Here is a 15,438-nt window from a genome sequence, read left to right as displayed (position 1 = left end):
TGTATTTATTGCAACCTTATTTGGGTCAGTCCATAGAGCTAGTGTCTTTTTATCTCCTTTAAGTTTTCTTCTCTAACATAGAAAATGCCCTTTCTTTCTAACATAAGCATACCTTCTGTGTCAGTGATGAGAACTGTGAATAGCCAATTCTAAGAATAGAGAGCTATGACAAACCATTAGCTACTTTTCTTCAATATGATATCTTCAATTATAATTACTACCTCTTGTGCATGATTTTTTAAAATTAGTTAGAAATCTACCTAACAATGCTATATTCGTATAAGCTTTATATCTCTCCATCTATATATAAAAGCCTAAGCAACCTTTCAACTGTCCAATGGGTAGCTATGACACTCCGACCAGTAGCTATGATGCACACTGACCACCAGGTGGCAGACGCTTAATGCAGGAGCTGCTGAGCTATGTCAGCTGTGGTTCTCAGATGACACATGTGGAACCAGAGAGGAGGGAGCCTGATTCTGAGGTGTGTCACCCAAGAACCACCCTCTCGCAATCTGGGACCCCTTGGGGATGTGGGAGAGCTGGTTTCGGCCTGATCCCCACAGGCCAGGCCAAGGGACCCCACTGGTGCACAAATCCATGCACTGGGCCTCTAGTCTTATCATAAAAATGTTGTTCACATTTTAAAAAATGAGTATGTTGTTTTCTAGAAAGCATACTCTATTCTGGAAATCACAGATAACATGGAAGGGTGTGTATAGAGAACTCCGGAAATGAAGGCCTAAAAAAGAGTAAAGACATGGAAATGTACTATTCCACAGACGATAGAAAGTTATTCTGGTAAGTTATAGACCCAGGTCACTATGAGTGATGTTAGCAGCGGTGTTGAAAGTCACATGCTTGTGATCCATTCCTTATACTATATGTCCATTCATTTCCATGGACTTAGTGGAAAGATTAAAAATAATAAAGCATCATGGAAGAAGAAATAGGAACTGAACAACTTAAAACTCTTGTTTTACACCTTTCAAACAAATCCAACATTGGTAAAAATCCTCTAAAGCTTACTATAACCTTTAAAATAAAGTTCATATAGGAAGCCTGAATTTTTTATTATGTTTCTTGTAATATTATGATCCAGAAAATGAATTAAGGGAAACAGTATCACTTTTTTTTCACAGTTAGGGAGAAATAAACAAATCTGAAATACCTGTGGGCATCTGGCAGCACTGTAGCAATCTCCAGCCGTGGCAAATGGAACTGCTTTTCCAAATACTGTCTGAGCAAATAGAAGGTCTGTAGCTAGAATGCAATATATAAAACTCTTTAGCAATGAGACACTATATTTATGTTTTCCAATCTTCATTGCAAAACATAGTATTCATATCATCTTCTTAAATACATTTTATAATTCAAAAATTTAAGCAAAAATGCTATCCAATTATAGATCAGGCTTTTCAATAAATAATATCTTCTTTTTTTTTAGAGAGAGAGAGAAACATTGATTGGCTGCCTCCTGCACATACCCCAACCAGGGACTGAACCTGCAACCTGGGCATCTGCCATGTCCAGGAATTGAACCAGTGATCCTTTGGTGCATAGGATGATGCTCAACCAACTGAGCCACACCAGCCAGGGCAAATAATTTTTCTTTAATACAAAAATGTTTATCCCATAAATTTCCCTAAAAAATGTCAGGCATATCTGAAACTAAGCCAGAAGTATTTTTCTTTTTAAAATATTTTTCTATTGATTTCAGAGAGGAAGGGAGAGAACAGAAACATCAATGATGAGAATCACAATTGGCTGGCTCCTGCACTCCTCCTACTGGGGATCCTGACACGTGGGCATGTGCCCTGCCAGGGAATTGAACCCTGACCTGATTTATGGGTCAATGCTCAACCACTGTGCCACACTGGCCGGGCAGAACCAGAAGTTTTTTAAACTAAGTGCTTTATTATATTGTACATCATAGTGAATATCTAAGATAGATAAAGTAAGGTCAGGAGCAAAAATTACAGGTTTTGATTACCATATTTAAAGGTAAATACATTATTACAAAGCAACACATGCGTGTTTATAGACCAAATTATATATATAGATATAGATATATATATGTATACATATATACATACATATAAATATATACACATATATATACACACACTTGCTAAAGGTCAGCTGGTCTAATCGCTTATTCATGCTTGAGTCATTTAGATAATATCCCAACCAATGGTCATCCAGTCAGTGGCTCTCACCTCCACTAATGTATTTTGAATCACTTCACTTTTCAAGAGGACTGCAGGATTATTGCATGCTACCATGATGGCAACCCCTAAAGGTAGCATTTATGGAAATATGATCATATCTCCAAGGACAGTTTCCAAAGCAATAAGGCCTCCCATGGTGTGCTGGAATCAGCTGTTACCAAATCACGAGAACCTATTGTGTATGAATTTCTGGGGACACAGTTCAAACCACAGCAGCAGGTTTGTTGAAGAGTCACTTGATAGAATTTGATGGATTGCTTGTATGTGTGAGAGAAAGGGAGGATTTAAAGATGTTATTAGGTTTTAGCTAGAATAACTAGAAAATTATAGTTGCTACTTATTGAAATGGTAAATATTTGGGATAGGAATGGTTCAAGAGAAATATTGAAAGTTCAGTTTGAGATTAACATTGAGTCTGAGATGCCTATTAGACATGGATTTGCTGAATAGGCAGTATAATATTGGCATTCAGGGTCCAGATTGAAGATAAATATTTGGGGCTGTCATCTAATAGGTGGTATTTGAAATCTATAAATTGAATCAGATCCCTAAGGGAATGACTGAGTCCTGAAATTCTTTCATACTCAGTATTGTGGCTGATGAAGAGTAATTAGCCAAGTTGAGAAATAGTGAGAAAGAGTGGCCAGAATAGAACAAAACAATGAGAGTGTAGTATCCTGAAAGCTACATGCCGCTGATGGATCAAGTTAGATGAAAACCAAGAATTTTTCACTGGATTTATGAAATGGATGAAGAATTGGTGATGTAAGAGAGAAAAGAAAGTTTGCTGAAATGATGTTCTTGCATAGACACAAAGTGATGAGTCTAGAACACAAGTAGAGAGGGTGGCCTTCCCTAGAAGTGGGAGTGGTTCCTCCACAGTAACCAGGATAGAAGGCAAAGTCTGTAGGTGAACATTTGGGTAGGTTAGTAGATGTGGCGGTGGTAGCTAGAGGAAATTCCCTCGGGCTCTTATTTCCTCAGCGAGATAGGAAGCAAGATCATTGGCAATGAGTGACTAGAGAGGAGTATTAGAAGTTGTAGAAGTCTGAAGCTAGAAGAGAATATGTGAGTGAGACATTTAGGAGATGGGGGGAGGGGATGAACTAGGGAAGTGCAGTGGGATTACTTAGCAGCATGAAGGGTCCATGTGAGCTCAGTAGTCAGTGTTTAAAGTGAGATCATCCATGGGGACAGTGTATTATTTGCCACCTGGAAGATGTATGGTGCAAGTGCAGAGTGGGTGAAAGGTGTAATTTAGTCAAGACTGGGTTTTTGTCACACAAGTTTGAAGAAGGAAAAGACAGACCAGGAATCTAAAAATGTAGACATTGAACATTGTATCCTCAGGGCCTAGCCCAATGCCTGGCAAAATGCATGTTTGCTTGATAAACTAATGAAAACCAGCATCTTACTAAACAGCAACTAACTTACTGAGTGCCCATTATGTGCTCAGTAATGCTAATTACCTGACACACATACTAGTACATCATTAATAATTATTATTTATAGAGCATTTACTGTATGCAAGGCTATTTGCTCAGAATTTTACAAGAATTATCTCTTAATCCCACTATCTCCCCACCTCCCTCAAAAAAGGGGTGGGTGGCAGAAGGAGGGAGAAATAAAAAAGCAGAGAAAAAAGAAAGGGGAAAAAAAAACCTAAGAGGGTTTTACTCACTTTAAGGGAATTTAGATTTAAAGAGATATGTCCAAGGTCACAAAACGGGTAAGTGGATGCAAAGAATTTCCACCCAGTGTAACTCCAGAGTTCATGAGCATAACCATAACAGTATAGCACTTTCCTATGGCAGTAATGGTGGGTTTTCAGTAAATGCTAGTCATTATTACTACTAATACTAGTCATTATCATCTGACTGTGGCTTAGAGATTATGTATTCATGCATTCCTATCACGAAAAACATTGTTTCTTGCTATGGCGTATGCACTGTGCTAGGCACTGGTGATTCAATTGTGATCTAGTTTTAACTTCTAAAACTAACTTATTTGTCTTTTCCTATAGGTATGCAACCTCCAGGATGGCCGGCTGCTCATTGTCTATTAGGTTTCATTAATCTGTTTGGACTTGACCATACTATAAGTTGCTTCCTAAAAGGCAGCAGGTCCATAGTCTGGGATCTGTGAATAGGAATTAATTGCATCATTTGCAACAGTGTGATGCAATTCTGCCTTAACTAATTGTTAAAAATATTAAATGAGAAACTCTATAGAAAAATGCTTTACAAATTGTAATCTGAAGGTACTTTAAGCCCTACAAAAAGTTTTACATAATTATGTTGAGATATTAACTTTATCCCTAATGTAATGGGGAATTTGAAGGTAGAGGGTCATATCTTGGAAGGACACTGTATATCCTATCATTACCACTACATTTTTACTAAGGTCCCCACAGCCCATGTCATTGAAGAGGAAGTTTATGGCTAATAACTTTAAAAATCAATTTAAGTAACTATTGCCCAATGCTAGGGTGTCTGCTATACGCTAGCTATTCTACATACCAGCATACTGTTGGACTTTCATTGGCAAAGGGAGGCTTTTCATTTTACAAATAGAGATCCAGTACTTACTTTTAATTTGCATAGAAGTGAGATCAATTCTTATTTTGCTGAAAACTGTGTGTCCAGCAGCCAGGTAGTCATTTGTACATTCACAGTCTAGCCTCCTACTTCCATTAAAAGGACATTCGTATGGATTTTGTAGTCTGTAACCACATTAGAATATTTTTATTATTAGATACAGCTATCATCCCACAATGTAGGTAAACTTTGGAAGTGGAAGGTAAAAGATACACTCTTCAATATGACAATGTCTACAGTTAAATGAGAAAAGTAAAAATCACTCAAGGTTAACATATGAAATTATCAATGGGAAATTCAAGACCGGTGGAAAAATAACCCAGCTCTAGTTCTCTTCGCTTTTGTTACTGGAAGTAATATGATTTCTATGAAAATACACATAGCTCTTAAATTCTCCCCTTCTCTGTTCTCCCACTGCTCACCCACAGTATCCTTCTTAGCCTATCTCTCTATGAGTACATGCTCATACTCAAGTCTTTGGGCTTAAACAGGCATGGACAACACCTAACTTGGACTCTAATATGTCCACCTGCTTTTGAATTACTTGTCCCACTTGCAAGCTATTCAAGTATCACTCTAACTGCTGGAACTTCTGATAATCTTGAAGGACCATAAAAATAATCTTGAAGGACCATGCAAAATGCACTGATAAGCCAAAGACACATCTCATACCTAAAACCATACACTTCAGAAAAGTTGTCTTCTTCACCTTTGACCAATGATATATATTCCTTGGGGTCCTCCAAGTGCATATCTGCACAATAAACCTAAAGGGAAAATGCAAACACCTAGAAAACTTTTTCCAAAGTCAATGGTCAGTGTTAAAGTCGAGTAGGAACTGTGTTCACAATACCTTTATTATTCTTCCCTCAATGTTAAGGTAATAGTCACCATCCTTGGTAATGTTGTTTTCCCCTTGGATTTCTTTGCAGCTGGTAAATGTTTTGCCTTCAAGGATGAGTGAATACAACTTATCAACAATGAACAAATTAAAAACACAGCATGAATTTAACTCAATCATGCAAATATTATGCAAAAAAAATAGGCACTTCATTTTGTGTAGCATATGATTACAGCAAATACTTATTTTCAGAATTTTAATTAAAACTCTTAGGAACACTAGGTAGATTTTTAAAGTCCATTACTTACAGTCATTGACGTAACATTTCTTTTGAGCATCTGGCTTTAAACGCTTTAAACATAAGTCACTGGACCAACCGTTTTCAGCCATGCATTCCACTCTTCTCTCCATTACCCCCACTCCACAAGTCACTGAGCACTGTGAACAGAGTAAAATTTGAAGGTAAAGTGTATAATGGGTACTAAGGCCAGTCAATCCATATCGCCTCTCAGACTAGGTCCTTTTAGAACACAATAGTGACTAGACTTACTGCAAATACAAAAATACCCTATAGACTGGACAGTCACAGATGGGAGGAATTTATTATTTCTCAGTTATTGGCTTCTTTTCATTTATGTCATATAGTTATATCAACATTATATTATAAATACTTGACAAACATTATTAATGTTGGTTTTTAAGACTACTTAGTTTGTTTTCATTGTTATATATGCTGCTTGGAAAGCAATATTTACTTGCTTTCTATCCATTAAATTGGAAATGGATTATAGTGCAAGTAACGTTTATTACTCACATGTTAGATTTATTTACTTCACTTAAAATATTCATTGGTTAAGTATCTACTAAAAATGCAAGTCACTGTGCAAGGCTTTCTGAGGAATAGATATAAGTAGGTTATAGTAAGCATAGAAAAAGAGATAAGATATTTATACAAGTAACTGACAAAGTAAGTGGTTTTTAGACAACAGGGGTATGAAACAATTCTGGGATCGAGTTAGACATGCAGCTGCACAGGCATCCACACCTAGAAAGTCTCATTCAGAAGATTTTAAATTCATAATTATATACTGACCTTGCTCCATTTTCCAACTTTCCAAGTGGCCATGTGCAAACAGCTCCTTAGATTGCATTTGTAAGTCTGTGGTGAAGGCAGCACAGGGCATTCTCGATAGTCTATAGGCCAAAGCTGATGGAACTTATATCTATCAGTAGACCGAATCTCAATGCAATATGTAATCCTTTGTCGGTAACTAAATCCACAGTTACCAGCGCACTGAAAAATAATTTCCAGGGGGAGAAGATATCCTTAAGCTTAACCAGGCCTAATATTCACCAGGTGTGCGTGTGCACACGTGTAAGCACACATCTATCTGATAATAGGGTAATATGTAAATTGTTCGGGACACCGTCACAGTAACAACTGATCAGCAGGCTGCATGTGCAGCAGGTGGGCAGGGACTTGCAGCATTGGGGATGTGATGGTGGCTGCTGCTTGCCCAGGGCTGGCCTGGGGCTCTGGCAAGCCGCCAATGGCTGTTGCTGCTTCAAGGGCCCAAGGCTCAGACAATGAGGGCTGGATGAGGCTCAGGCAGCCTCATGGCTGGCAGTGGCAGCAGCAGAGATGTGATGGGGATGTCACCTTCCCCTGATCGCAGGGTCACCTCCTGCAGAGGGAGGCCAGAGGCAGGAGCAGCGAAGGGGTGATGGGGGCGATGCCTTCTCCTGATCGGCCAGTTGCCTCTCGCAGAGCGAGGCCAGACTGCGGCTTAGGCCTGTTCCCCATCAGTAGGACATCCCCTGAGGGCTGCCGGACTGTGAGAAGGGGCAGGCCAGGCTGAGAGATCCCCCCATCCAGTGCACAAATTTCATGCACAGGGCCTCTAGTAAATATTTAAATATACATACACACACTATACAATGTTATACCCACACAAATCCTATTCATTAGCTTCATTTACAGATGAGTTTAAAAAGGTTCAGAGACATTATATAACTTTCCCAGAGTTGTACTAATAAATAGAAAGGATCCATATCCAGGCTAGATTGTCTAGTTATGGTGCCTGTTTTGGTTTTTTCCCATTACACTACTAAGACTATCTTAATTGAATGAAAAATTTTCTCCCAATAGGTGCAGCTTTGGAGAAATAAAACATATGTGAGAGTTCTCACTTGAAATAAAAGACATTAATTAGAAAATAGCAGAGTACTGACCAGTGTGTACATACATGTGAGGACACCACCTGAGGTCAAAGAATGAACCAATCAAAAGACATAGAAATTACTGTATCTGTACTCACATGGGACCAAATATAGTCTGGTCCCTCTAGCCAGACTGGAAAATCTTACATACATGTATTCTATAATAAGTAGAACACTCAGAAGGGTCTTGGCACAGTAGAGGGAAATAAATTAAATAAACAATGCACTGGTCTGATGTGACAAAGCTTAAGAGTGAGATAAGAAAGGCTCAAACTGCATCCAGACAGAATAAATACATTCTAGAGCCAAGGTCAAAATATATGAATAGGAATAAAAATTACCCAGTAGCTAAAATAGTAAAATTTATAATGTCTGACATGCAATAAAAAGTTAACTGTCAGCCTGAGCTGGTTTGACTCAGTGGATAGAGCGTCAGCCTGTGAACTTAAGGGTCCCGGGTTCAATTCCGGTCAAAGGCACATGCCTGGGTTGCCTGCTTGATCCCCAGTAGGGAGCGTGCAGGAGGCAGCTGATCCATAATTCTCTCTCATCATTGGTGTTTCTATCTCTCTCTCCCTCGCTCTTCTGCTCTAAAATCAATAAAATAATTTTTTAAAAAGTTAACCATCATGCAAAAAGCAAGAAAATGTAGCCCATAATAAAGAGAAAAATTCATCTATCAAAACAGACCCAGAGGGATGAGTAAAAATGCAAAGGAAGGATCTCTGAAAATTATCTTCTCCATAAAGCCATGAGAAAACTGGCTTTGTCAGAATTAATCTTTTCCACAACTCTGTAAATTCACCAAATGCAGCAATCCAGGAAGCATTTATTCAATAAACAAGGTTAAATCTCAGAAGAGGGAGCTTTGTGATGTTTTAACTTGTCCTACCCCATTCTTGCCTCCAGCTCCACAGTAGCCTTGAAAATCAACAGCCCGCAAGCATGGAGGAACCAGCAACCCTGCAGCCACAGGGGCAGAGCAGGGTTGGGCATCTTTCAAAGACCCTGTTGCAGAGACTTGTTGTTATTTGAACTGTTTGGTGGGTTTTCTAGAAGACTCCACTGACAAGGCTGTCATTATTTAACTTAACTGGAGCTTACCCACTGCTTAAAGACTTTTCCCTCCAGGGTACTTGTTGAACTGTTTAACTTTGAAGCTTCCAGAAGAGGTAGATCACAGTTAGGGCAAGCAATAGGCTCATTAAAAAAAAAAAATCTTAAAAGGAAGAGAGATGTTCATAGGGCTTTGAAAAGCTTCAATATATCTACAGACTCCAAAAGGCCATGGACATGCACAGGGTTGCTCACATGTCCAGGATTATACACATGCTCAGGAAGCATCTGGAAAAGGCCTGCACACTCACCTCTGGCCCAATGTCAAGGCTTCATACAAGCAGGACTAATAGTTGTCAGCTGCCTGGCTGAGTGTTAAAGGTACCCAAACATGTACACAGAAGCCCCAGGCAAAGGAGGTGATTGGTTCCAGGTAGCTAAGGGAATCACTGTCCAATCATTAATTGAAAACTTAAATCAAGCAGAGACTTCACTGACTGAATGTGACAGGAAATACAGACTTTACAGTGAATTCTGGAAAGTTTCTAAACAAGCAAAAACAAATAGCAATAACAATAAACCCTGGGGAGGAGAAAGACTCTGAGTACACCTATAACGAGTAAAGGGATTGAATTAATAATCCAAAAACTACACACAGGGAAAGCCCAGGACCAGCGGCTTCACTGGTGAAGTCCACCAAATGTTTAAAGAACTAGCATCAACTTTTCCAAAATTCTTGCAAAAGAAAGAAGAGTAAGGAGCACTTCTTAATTCATCCTATGGAACCAGTATTTCCCTCATACCAAAACCAGGCAGTCATCACAAGAAAACAACAGACCAAAATATTTTATGAATGCAAAAATCCTTACCAAAACACTAGCAAAAATTCCAGACATAGATTAAAAGTGTTATACATAATGACCAAGTGAGATTTATTACAGGAATGTAAGATCATTTCAATATATGAAAATGAATTAATGGAACACATCTATTCTAATAGAATAATAGATAAAAACCACACAAGAATCTCAAGAAATGAAGAAAAAGCATTTGACAAAATCCAACACATTTCATGATATAAAGCCCTAAGCAAAACAGGAATAGAAGAGTACTGGTAAAAGGAATCTATAAAAAAAAATCTATAGCTAACATATTTACTAGTAAGTGTTAAAACTGAAAGCTTTCCTCTAACAAGCAGGAAAAAGACCATGATATATGTTTTCACCAATTCTATTCAGCATTATTCTGGAGATTCTAGCCTTAAAATCAGACAAGAAAAAGTGAAAGGCAACCAGAGTTAAAGGAAGAAATTAAAATTCTCTGTATTTTCAGATGATATACGTTTATGTACAGAAAGCCTTCAATAATCCGCACACAAATAAGAATTAGGTCCAATAAATGTGTTCAACATATAAGAATCAATTCTATTTCTACATTAGCAATGGACAATCAAAGAATAAAACTGAGTAAAATTCCATTTATAGAAGCATAAAATATTAATAAAATATTTAGAAATAAATTTAACAAAAGAAGTGGAAGTTCACGTATACACTTAAAACTGTAAAACATCCTTGAAAGAAATTAGTAAGACCTAAATACGTGGAAAGACATCTCATGTTCATGGATTGGAAGACTTCTTTAGATGGCAATATTCCTCATATTGATCAGGGTTCATTGCACTCTCTAACAAAATCCCAGCTGGCTTTTATACAGAATATAACAAGTTTATCCTAAAATTCAGAAGGAAACGTAGGGAACACAGAATAATAAAATAATCTTGAAAGGGAAGAACAAAGTTGGTCCCCTCACACTTCCTGATTTCAAAACTGACTATAAAACTCTAATAACCAAGACTATGGTATGACATAAGGATAGACACATAGATCAGGGAATAGAACTGAGTTCAGAAATAAACCAATACATTTATGACCTATATTTTTTGACAAATATGCCAAGATAATTCAACAAGGAAAGACCACTCTTTTCCACAAATCAAATTGGAACAATGGGGTAGCCACATGCAAAGGATTAAGTTGGACCCCACCTCACATCCTATACAAAACTTAATTTGAAGTGTATCAAAGACCTAAATGTAAGAGCTAAAATTACAAAATTCTTAGAATAAAATATAGGCATGAATTGTGACCTTAGATAGTCAATAGTTTTTTTAGATATACTACCTAAAGTACAAGCAACCAAAACAACAGGTAAATTTGACTTCGTCAAAATGAAGAAAGTTTGTGCACTATCAAGAGAGTGAAACACTATAATCCACAAATGAGTGAGATCATGTGGTATTTATCTTTCTCTGACTGGCTTATTTCACTTAGCATATAGAGAACAACATAGACTGATGAAAAGGGACAGACTCAAAGACTGAGAAACAGCAATCAGGCTATCAATCCCCAGAAGGAAAGTAGGGGAGGGCGGGGGTAAGGGGAAGAGATCAACCGAAGGACTTGTATACATGTATATAAGCCATACCAATGGACATGGACAACAGGGGGATGGTAGCATGAGTGTGTGTGGGGGGGAGGTTGGGGGTTAATGGGGGGGATGAGGACACATTTGTAATACCTTAACTAATAATAAAAAAAAAAAAAGCCTATCTGTTTTCCCCAACTGTTGGGCTAACAAAAAAAAAAAAAAAAAAAAAAAAAGAGAGTGAAACACAACCCACACAGAATGAGAGAAAATATTTGGAAATCATATAACTGATAAAACTTGGACTCAAAAGTCTATAAAGAATTACAATTCAACAATAAAAAGATGAATCACCCAATTTAAAAATGTGCAAAGGATTTGAATAGGTATTTCTCCAAAGAAGATATAGAAATAGCTACAAAGCACAATAAAATGCTCAACATTATTAGTCACTAGAGAAATGAAATTCAAATATGCAATGAGATTCCATTCATACCCACTAGAATGGGTATATTCAAAATGATGGACCATAACAAGTGTTGATGAGGATATGGAGAAATCGGAATCCTCATACATTTCTGGTGGGAATGCAAAATGGTGCAGCAATTGTGGAAAATAGCTTGGAATTTCCTCAAAAAATTAAACATAGAGTTATCATAATATTCAGGAATTCTACTCCTGGCTATATGCCCAAGACAATTAAAAACATACAAAAATTTGTAAGTCCATACAAAAACTTGTACACAAGTGTTAACAGCATTATTCATCATAGTAAAAAAGTAAGCCAACCTAAATGTCCATCAGGTACTGAACAAATGAACAAAATGTATCATAGTTCTACAATAGAATATTATTAATTCATAAAAGGGAATGAATTACTGATATATGCTAAAACTTAAAAATACCACGCTAAGTGAAAAAAGCCAGATACAAAAGGTCACATATTGTTTGATTCCATTTATATGAAAGGTACAGAACAGGCAAATCCAGGGAGTAAAAAAAACTGGCTGGCTGGGGTTGGGGAAAGGAGAAATGTGGAGTGATTTCTAATGGGTATGGAATTTCTTTTATGGGTGACAAAATGTTCTAGCATTAGACCATGGTAATGGTTACACAAACTTGTGCGTATACTAAAATTCCCTAAGTTATAAATACACACACAAAGATGTTAGAATTAGCAGAGAAGGGCATTAAACAATTATTAGTAACTCCAGTATGTTCAAAAAGTTAAGTAGACATGGAAGATATAAAAAAAAGCTGAAATCAAATTTCTGAAGATGAAGATTATACTATCTGAGATGAAAAATAGATTGATGGGGAATAATGGCAAATTAGACATCACAGAAGAAAAGGTTAATGGACATAGAGCTATCCATACAGTGAGATATTCAATAACAAAATGAAATGAATTATTGATACGTACAACCTGACTGAACCTCCAAATACTTATGAGGCATTAGACAAAAACAGTACATGCTGTATGCTTCCATTTATATAAAACTCAAGAATGTAAATTAATATGTTAATGGATAATTTCAATGAAAACAAGATTAGGTTACCTGTGGGATGGGGAAAGGAGAGGAGGAGAGGAGGGAGGAATTGCAAAGCAAAACAAGGAAATTTTGGGTAGTGATGGAGATGCTGTTTATTTTAAATATGGTAATGGCTCTATGGGTGTAGCTGTATCCATACATCAAAACTTACCAAGCTGGACACTTTAAATATATGCAGCTTATTATTTATCATTTATACCATAATAGAGCTGTTTTGATGCCTATAAGCATAGCTCATAGACACAGACAACAATGGGATGAAGGCTGGGATGGGGGTTAGGGCTGGCTTGAGGAGGAGAAAGGGGAGAAGGGGACATCTATAATAGTGTCAACAATTTTTTTAAAAGCTGTTTTTTAAAAGCAGGCAAGCCCTGACTGGTTTGGCTCAGTGGATAGAGCGTCGGCCTGTGGACTCAAGGGTCCAGGGTTCAATTCCGGTCAAGAGCATGTACCTTGGTTACGGGCACATCCCCGGTAGGGGGTGTGCAGGAGGCAGCTGATTGATGCTTCTAACTCTCTATCCCTCTCCCTTCCTCTCTGTAAAAAATCAATAAAATATGTTTTTTTTAAAAAATAAAAATAAAATGCAGGCCACTCTTCCACCTTCCCTCATAGGTTGGACAGTCTGTTCAATGCTTCTATGACTCTGGTTCTATTTTTGTTCATCAGTTTATGTTGTTCATTATATTCCACAAATGAGGGAGATCATGTGATATTTATCTTTTTCTGACTGGCTTATTTAACTTAGCATAATGCCCTCCAGGTCCATCCATGCTGTTGCAAATGGTAAGAATTCCTTTTTTTTTTTTTTTTTTTTTTTACAGCAGTGTAGAAGGCAGGGGGTGAGGGGGTAAGAGATCAACCAAAGGATTTGTATGCGATTTGAATGCATGCATATGAGCATAACCAATAGATACAGATTGGGGAGGGGGGTGGTGAGGGCATTGCTGGTGGTGGGGGTGGCTGGGGAGAGGTCATTGGGGGAAAAGGGGACTTATTTAATACTTTAAACAATAAAGAATTTAAATTTTAAAAAAAGAAAAGAAAGGAAAAACAAGAAAGAAAGAAAGAAAGAAAGAAAGAAAGAAAGAAAGAAAGAAAGAAAGAAAGAAAGAAAGAAAGGAAAAGAAAGAAAAGGAAAGGAAAGAAAAGAAAAAGAAGAAAAAAGAAAAAAGAAAAGAAAAGGAAGGAAGGAAGAAAGAAAGGAGAAAGAAAGGCAACTCTACAGGGCAAGTTCCTAGTAGTTGATTTCAAGTAGGCACTAACTGACACTGGAACTGCATTAAGTTTAATATCCATATTTCTCTTACTCTATTTGCATCATCCAACTGTAGGTGGCTTTATTCTTTAGATTAATACGGATACTGTTATCTGCCCCCATATTTCAATTTAGACTCCGTTTCAATTGCGTCAAATGTTAGACTCAGGTGTTTTTACCAGGAACAAAATTCTTTGGCTTACCTGAGATGAGTCTCCTGTTACCACAATGTACTTGCAGGGAAGGTTCTTGCACTTTTTGATGGAAAGAGGTCTGGTTGAAGGGTCACAGAAACTTTCATTCACTTGAATGTTTTGTGCGTCAATGCACTGCACTTGCCGATGCGTCTCCTTCATTTTACATGATGTTAAACACTAGAAATACAAGGACGAAATGAGTAACATGCCTGTATGCAGTGTCTTTAAAACCTGACTGGTCAATACTCACATCCGACCACTCTCCTGCCACCCACTGGGACTGTATGCAGTCCTGGCGCCAGCACTGCCTCTGTGAATGAGGCCGAGTGGACCGGTCACACATTTCTTCGGCCACCGGACCAACGCCTCTCAGTCGGCAGTACACATCCCTTTGCTCCACTCCAAGGCCACAGGTCACAGAGCACTACAAAGAAGCCCAAACGACTTGAAAATTCTCTAACAAACATTAAACTATGTAAAAAAAAAGCAAAATGGTGTCATGACATATTTTCTTGTTTCATTTAAACACAGCTTGATGTTATATCATGTATTAGACAGAAAATACATGCAGTAAGTATGTTCAAGACTGTCTGGTGTGAAACATCTATATAAATGGGCAAATACTAGTAGATTTTATTTTGCAATATCTATTCAAGTCTTCTGGAAACTATGACATGTTCTACAAGACACTCCAGCCCAACTAATCACACTCTCTTCTGACTTAAATGTACTTAATATCTATAAAATCACATTGTAAACAATCTACATTGTTTTTTCACATCATGTAATTCCTTATACTGTCTGCATCTACACAAACTCCCCAAAAGAAAATTATCATTTTCAATATTGTATTATATTCATCTTTATAGCTGCAGTACCTTCTCCACTTTGGGGATCCAATAATTTGCTAATTTGGTGGTTCATGATTATACGGTATTTCAATGGACTGGATTTGAGAACCTGGCTGCATAAACATAAACTGAGACAAACTTGTCATTACCACTCCTGGCCTTATTTTCCTTATCTCTACAATGAAGATTTTGTGTTATTTGTAAAATTTC

The 15,438-nt window shown here is 37.5% G+C and overlaps 1 protein-coding gene across 1 annotated transcript in view; it reads right to left on the bottom strand.

The window, feature by feature from the left end:
- The window catches only part of ADAMTS20 (ADAM metallopeptidase with thrombospondin type 1 motif 20), a 169,909-nt gene that overhangs the window by 10,217 nt on the left and 144,254 nt on the right, over positions 1-15,438 (bottom strand). Inside the window, exons 30-37 of the mRNA XM_036301604.1 lie at positions 14,628-14,801; positions 14,384-14,554; positions 6,763-6,963; positions 5,978-6,107; positions 5,682-5,776; positions 5,501-5,595; positions 4,820-4,953; positions 1,172-1,263 (exon numbers count right to left, since the gene is read on the bottom strand). Coding sequence (XP_036157497.1) covers positions 1,172-1,263; positions 4,820-4,953; positions 5,501-5,595; positions 5,682-5,776; positions 5,978-6,107; positions 6,763-6,963; positions 14,384-14,554; positions 14,628-14,801 — 1,092 coding nt within the window. The remainder of the gene's footprint in view (positions 1-1,171; positions 1,264-4,819; positions 4,954-5,500; positions 5,596-5,681; positions 5,777-5,977; positions 6,108-6,762; positions 6,964-14,383; positions 14,555-14,627; positions 14,802-15,438) is intronic.

Source organism: Myotis myotis, unplaced genomic scaffold, assembly GCF_014108235.1.
Source record: "Myotis myotis isolate mMyoMyo1 unplaced genomic scaffold, mMyoMyo1.p scaffold_m19_p_3, whole genome shotgun sequence".
In the NCBI taxonomy this organism is placed as follows: domain Eukaryota; kingdom Metazoa; phylum Chordata; class Mammalia; order Chiroptera; family Vespertilionidae; genus Myotis; species Myotis myotis.
This window is presented reverse-complemented; position numbering and strand designations above follow the sequence as displayed.